Source organism: Haplochromis burtoni, unplaced genomic scaffold (assembly GCF_018398535.1).
Source record: "Haplochromis burtoni strain Fernald_Lab_line unplaced genomic scaffold, NCSU_Asbu1 Contig_610, whole genome shotgun sequence".
NCBI classification, from domain to species: Eukaryota; Metazoa; Chordata; class Actinopteri; order Cichliformes; family Cichlidae; genus Haplochromis; species Haplochromis burtoni.
In genome coordinates this window covers 221,605-228,850 of record NW_024582971.1, presented here as the reverse complement: position 1 = coordinate 228,850, position 7,246 = coordinate 221,605, and the positions used below count along the sequence as shown (strand labels likewise).

Below are 7,246 nucleotides of genomic sequence, written 5' to 3'. Positions count from 1 at the left end.
TTAGTCAAAATCTTTAACATTTCTGTCAGCAGATACATTCTCAAACTCAGTGTGGTGGGATGGGGTAAGTGGAATCCTTCAAACAGGAAGCAGTCAGCAATCTTGTGCGTGACTAATCATTTTCTGTGTTTCAGGTGTTCCTGCAGTCATTGTGTCAGTGGTGGTTATCATAGACAGAGGCTTTTATGGCCATGTCCCTCTAGACAGATCAAACTATGATGACACGAAAATGTGAGGAAAATATTTATTACACCGAGTCATTATCGTCTCTCTCTCTCTCTCTTCTCTCTATATAGATAGATATAGATATAGATATAGATATAGATATAGATAGATAGATAGATAGATATAGATAGATATACATATACATAATACACTACATTCACGGGGTTCGATACTTTGGTGTCACGGTTCGATATTTTTTCGATACAAAAAAATTGTTCATGCTTTTTTAATTTGTCATTTATTAAAATTATAAATAGATATTTTAACTCAAAAGTACAGTTTTTAAATTTAATGTTGCTGAAACAACAAAATAATAAAAAAAATCTGATCGAGAAATCACTCATCTTTGGAAAAGAGAGTTTATTACAGAGAAATGGCTCTTTCCAAAATAAAAGCTATACTATACGCTTCTTCTGGGCTATATTCTCAGCAGCATATTAAACATATCAGGTCCCCATAAGGAGAATCATGTGCTAACGGCTGTCTAAATGACTCGGGTAAAGTTTGTAGCATGCGTGCTTGTTGTTTTTGTCTGCTTCCACTTGTCTTTGCACTAGGATGATGTCGGAGTAAATGTGCAGTCATATTCGTTGTGTTCCCACTAGTGCTGTCAGCGTTAATCTCGTTGAAATGACGTTAACGCCACAACACGGCAAATCTCCGTTAACGAGCTACCGCGGCTCGCCCCGTGCGTGGGGCTAGACGGCATCAACATGTTAACGAGCAAACTGCACTAACGCAGTAGTTCCCACCCATGTAATTGAGCATTGCGTGGCACATCCGACATACTGTTTTACTTTTGTCCATGACGATGCTTACCTTCAGGGTCATACGTCACATGAAGACCAAAATAGTTCCAAACGCCAGATCTGAATGAGGGTGGGGGAGGTTAATTTGCCATGTTGCAACGAGCTTAGCTTCTGTCTTGCTAGCTTGCCCTGCGCTCAGTGGATCTGCGCTCGACAGTGCAGCCTAGGCGGAGTAGTCGAACGCAGATCCACTGAGCTCTCAACACAGACAGCATCGTCAGAAGAGAAAGTTGATAAAAATAAATTAAAAATTTTGTATTGTTCATACATATGCATACCGAACCGAAAGCACTATATATATATATATATAAACATATAACTGTGTAAGATGAAATCACTGTCTGTTTTCTTTCTTTGTAGATGCTATATATCTAATGAAACAGTGAAGGCGGTCACTACTACTGGACTGTTCACCATGGTGTTCCTCTTTAACATGATCATGTTTATGGTGACAGTCAAACGTGTTTTGAATGTTGGGTATAACAAAGAGGTATGAGTTATTCTTGTAATCCTTTTTTAAATAAACTTCAACCTTTGATATTTATAGTAATTTCCAAATCCTTCCACAAAATTGTATCCTGTTATTAGGGATGCGGAAACTGGTTGCTGCTTTGAAACAGGATGGTACCAGTGAACAGGACAACGAGGTGTTATATATAGAGGTGAAGACTCCGCCAGTTCCGCAGCACAGTCTTTTAGCACCCGGCCCAGCACTCCATCTGGCCCGGCCGCCTTCCTGGTGTTAATGCTCCGGAACACACGCCTCAGCTCATGAGTGCTCAGGACTGGAGCAGGGTCGGTTGAGGGGAGAGGGGACAGGACAGGGTCGGTGTTCTCCCTATCAAAACGGGCATAAAAGAGATTTAGATCCTCAGCCAGAGTAGAACTGTCGGCTGAGGGTGATGGTGTTCTCCTTTTGTAGTCCGTGATAGCCCTGATGCCCTCCCAGACCTGCCTTGGGTTTGTGTTGTTCTCAAACCTGGCCTCGATACGCCTCCTGTGCTGCTGCTTGGCAGTCTTGATGCCTCTTCTCAGGTTGGCCCTGGCAGCACTGTATGCCTCCTGGTCCCCGGATTTGAAAGCGTTGTTCCTCGTTCGAATAAGTTGTTGAACTCCGTGTGTCATCCAGGGTGGATTATTAGGGAACACACGGAGTCGTTTCCAAGTTGTTACATTGTCCACACAGAAACAGATGTAGTCCAAGACAGTGGAGGTGTAACTGTCCAATGCACACGATTGTCAGTGTCCTGCACCTTGAATACATCCCAGTCTGTGCAGTGGAAACAGTCCTGAAGCATCGGAATAGCATCCTGCGGCCATGTTCTCACGGTTTTGGTTATAATCCCACTGCTCTTGATCTTCTGTGTGTATATTGGGTGTAGCAGAAGGGAGAGGTGGTCTGACAGACCCAGGTGGGGATAAGCCTGGGCTCTGTACGCATTCGCCATGTTGGTGGTCTTCTTACCCGAGTCCGCAGACCTGTCGGCTCGATAGGCGGTGCGGCCTGCTAGATCAATAGCCGCATCAGGAATGGCGCTGTCCAGCCAGGTTTCAGTGAAAATCATGCACGAACAGTTATTAAAAGTCCGTCGGGTGGCGATCTGCAGTCGTATTTCATCCAGTTTGTAACGGATTGAACGGGCATTGGAGAGGAATATGATCGGGAGTGGTGGTTTAAACGGACTAGTCTTTAGCCGTGCCCACAGGCCTCCCCGCCTGCCTCTCTTCTGCCTCCGCTCGCAACGTCTCCTCCTGCGGCTTGCTGTTGCGGGTAGCCCCGGGGGTTGCTTAACGATCTCCGGGGGGATGAGATACTCGGATGTTAGTTGAAGATCTCCACGGCTTAGTTGTAGTAGATCATCTCTGTTGTATTGAAGTAACCCCAGACTATGTGAAATAATACCCAGTACCACCAAAAGTGCAAAAATGTAGGAGCTCCGGGCCGCTGCGTCTGTGCGCGCCGCCAGCTGCTTTTCCACCATCCCTGGACTCGTACCAGTTTGCATACAGGGAGAACCGGTCAACCGAGGATGCGATCGCCATAGTGCTGCACACATTACTGGAGCACCTGGAACACAGGAACACCTATGCACGGCTCCTCTTTGTAGACTACAGCTCGGCTTTTAATACCATCCGGCCATACAAACTCCGTCCCAAACTCCACCAACTGGGACTTAACTCCTCTCTGTGCAACTGGATTGTGGACTTCCTCACTAATCGCAGACAGAGTGTCAGAGTGGGTAAGAACACCTCTTCCACCCTTGTGGTCAACACCGGTGCCCCTCAGGGGTGTGTCCTGAGCCCTCTGCTATACACTCTCTTCACCCATGACTGTATTTCCTCCTGCGCGTCCAATCTTATTGTTAAGTTTGCCGATGACACCACAGTGCTCGGACTTATATCCAACAACGATGAGACAAACTACAGGACAGAGGTGCAACAACTAGAGTCATGGTGCCACGACAATAACTTGGTCTTAAACACCAAAAAGACCAAGGAGATCATTGTAGATTTCCGGAAGAAGGGTCATAACAACCATCTGCCTCTCTTCATCTGGCAGTGAGGCGGTGGAGAGGGTGAGCAGTTTTAAATTCTTGGGGGTAACTGTGACCGAGGACCTGTCCTGGGGCAACCATATCACCTCAGTTGCACGGAAAGCCCAACAGCGCCTCTACTACCTGAGGAGACTGCGGAGCGCACACATTCCCAGATCTCTGATGTTGAACTTCTACAACTGTGCCATCAGCAGCGTTCTGACGTATGGATTTCTAGTGTGGTTCCCCAGCTGCACCAAGGCCGATCAGCAAGCACTCCAGCGGGTTGAATCTCTCGTCTTTTACTTGTCATGTTCTCATGTTGTTGCTAAGGATTGTCTTATTGCACTGGAGTCACACTGGGTTAAATATTTACACTTGGGTTTTAAGGGGTATTTATTATTTTCTTCATTATTTTATTTACGGGTTGTACGGAAGCCCCAAATGCAATTTCATTGTTCTCTGTTCTCTGACAATGACAATAAATAAATAAATAAATAAATAAATAAGGACTGCTGGTTTTTCGAGATAATTTTCATTTCTTTGCATGAGAAATGGTTCAATGTGGATTTTTAAATAAACTGTTTACATTCCAGTAATATTTCAGTACCTAAAACCTAATTTCCATTACAGTGTCTATAAAAAATAAATAACAACAAAAAAAAAATACTGAAGAATTCCTGTCATTACCTTTAAAACACATGTGAAGGCCTCTGTTAGTTTCAGATTTTGTCTCTAATCTGCTGTGTCTTGTGTCATTTTGTTTTTGGACAGCTTCGCCGCAAAAACGCCAAGCAAGCAATTTTTCCCCTGCTGGGTGTCTGCGCTCTGCTCGGCATTACCTGGGGCCTGGTCTTCTTCTCGTTCAGTAACCTGACCAACATTTCCCTCTACCTTTTCTGTCTCCTGAACTCACTGCAAGGTCTGTATATTATATTTCATTCATTTAGTTCTTCTGTGTGTGTGTTTGTGTGTGTTCAATCAAAAATTACTACTAAATCTAACCAAAATAACAGAAAATAATTGTGGATTTTAACAAGTGAAATGAATGTAAACTTAATTTCATCGCAGTTTTTAAAAGGCCAAACGTATTTATGCATGACTTCATTTAAATCAGCCGATTCTACAGGATCAGATCTGAACTTTTTTCAGATTTGGTGGTTTTAATATGAAATAACCGCTAGTGACTCCCAAAATATGGGTTAGGATTCCGTTGTGGTCACATCAGTGGGGTATGATGGGTCTTTTGCAAGAATACTGTATGACATTATAAAAAATACTAATATTAGTCCTGTGATGGACTGGCAAGCAGTTCGGGGCATACCCTACCTGTCAAAGCTCAGATAAAATCCAGTCCCCCAGTGAATCTAAATTAGAAATGTGGCTGTGAAAATAGATGGTTGAAATAAAAGTTGAAATGACCAGAAAATGCATATTTAACCCTTTCATGCATACTAGTGACTACAGTGGACAGCTATTCGAAGGCTGTTTTCTTGTATTTGTGTCATTGTTGATGGTTTACGTGCACATTAACCACTACACTGGACACTGATGTGTCACGTCACTCCATACCCTGCCATGTTAAAAAAAGAAAAAGGAAAAAATTACATGTTTAAAAAAATGAAGTTAAAAATGCACATAGAAGTACAAAAATCATTTTCATGCCTAAAGATAAATGAAAAAACTTGGTCTTTCACGTGGAATTCCAATAAAATTGATTCATGTTTGTGGCTGTAATGTGACAAAATGTGGAAAAGTTCAAGGGGGGCGAATACTTTTCCAAGCCACTGTACTATCAAATAGATGGTTCTATTTTTTAGCAGATTTCAATACAACTGTTTCTGTTGGGGTGTGTTTTGTTTGTTTGTTTTTGTTTTTTACCATCTATGGCTAAACAGCAATCTGACACTGTTGAAATATCAGGTTTATTGCATGATTTGTATGTCTGGCTCACTGTCCAAACCTCCTCTATTTAACTCTCTCTTGCTCTCTCTTCTGTTTGCCTTGCAGGTTTTTTCATCTTCCTGTGGTTTGTATGTTCATTAAGAAGGCTTAAAAAATCAGCTGAAGCAACTTCCTCCAGTAAGATGATCAACAGCAAATAACAAGAGTTCGAGAAGTGTGTTCATGGAATTTACTTTACTTTACTTTACTTTACTTTATTGATTTATATATCAATCTTCACAGGATAAAAACCACAAAGTGCTTCACAATAATATAAAACACATAAACATAAAACAGTACAATCAAACATACAGTACAAATCTAATTAAAAGCTAATCTAAATAAGTGAGTCTTAAGATGATGTTTAAAAGAATAAATAAAATTCCGGAGGGAGAGAATTCCACAACCTGGGGGCCACCACTCTAAAAGATCTATCAACTCTGGTTTTAAAACGTGTTTGGGGAACTACCAACAGCCTTTGATTAGATGATCTCAGGCTGCGAGAAGGAGTGGGAGGTTCTAAGAGATCAGAAATATAGGCAGGAGCGTCATGATTCAAAGCTTTAAAGTCAGTTTTTAAAAGGACAGTTTATGGACTTCCAAACTGTTCAGCTCTACTGCTCAGAAGAGCAGAATATCATCAGCATAAAAGTCAGGGAACTGCCTAATTTCACATTATAATTTTGGCTTTAGATTGTCTGCATGTATAACCATGTACCATGTGTAATGAAATGGGATGAGGGATTTATCTTTCCAAGATATTATGTTTAGATAAGATGTTTATTCAAGTTTCTTTTCTTCTATGAAGGGCAATTCTGTGAAAATTGTGAAATGGTGAAACTGAGAGAATAATTTCTGCAGAAAATCCTGATCTGACCTGATCTTTCTGTCCTGATTGGTCCTGGTTCATTGTCTGTCAAGTCATCTATTCTACTTTTATACAATGCATAAGGATCTGATCTTAGTTTTAGTTGTGTAGAGCTCTGACATTTGTAATTCTGATATTCTGGTATTGTTATCTAGATAATTACTGCATATCATATTTTATGTGAGATTTTTAAATATATCTTCAGGTGTGTCTTCTTACATATATAAAATGCATTTGTGAATACTTTCAGTACTATTTTGCTTATCTAAGCATGTATCTGTATCTGAGTTTACCAGAGGCTATCATGTCAATATAAACAATAAAAACTGGAAATTGTGCAGCTTCATTCTATTTTTGTATTAAGTTTTTTTTTCTTGTTTTTGGAGGGCCATTTTTTCCAGTGTGGCATCTTTGTGTGAGTAAATTTGAGTTGACATACCTGATTTACAACATTTCACTGAAATGTTTATTTATGATTGCAGTCATTATATTGCTTGCTGATGTTTTAAACTATTTTACATGTAAAGATACTATTTCCAGCTGCAACTATAAAGACAAACCTTTAAAAGACTGACATGTGAATACTGATTTTACAAGTGGTAAATGAAAAAGCCTGACTTTTAAAAAAGCTTTTCAAGTAGGGATGGTAATTGAGATCCATCCATCCATCCATCCATTTTAGCAATTCCATTATTGCTATCAATTTAATACCAAGTCTCATTGGGTTCTCATTGACTCTGATTTGAGAGTCACCACCATCTCTAAGCAACATATCAAAGACACATTTGTGCAAATTAATTACATGCTGAGTGGTCAAATGTTTGTAAAAGTTGGATGTATTTATCATCTGTTGTGATCAGTGTTGG

At 40.7% G+C, this 7,246-nt stretch overlaps 1 protein-coding gene across 1 annotated transcript in view; it reads left to right on the top strand.

Annotated features, from left to right (window-relative positions):
- LOC121812478 (adhesion G-protein coupled receptor G2-like) overlaps positions 1-6,716 on the top strand; it is a 31,627-nt gene extending 24,911 nt beyond the window's left edge. Inside the window, exons 12-16 of the mRNA XM_042214789.1 lie at positions 1-64; positions 135-231; positions 1,395-1,524; positions 4,343-4,490; positions 5,579-6,716. Of these exons, the coding sequence (XP_042070723.1) occupies positions 1-64; positions 135-231; positions 1,395-1,524; positions 4,343-4,490; positions 5,579-5,673 (534 nt within the window). The 3' untranslated portion in view covers positions 5,674-6,716. The remainder of the gene's footprint in view (positions 65-134; positions 232-1,394; positions 1,525-4,342; positions 4,491-5,578) is intronic.
- The last annotated feature ends 530 nt before the right edge of the window (positions 6,717-7,246 follow it).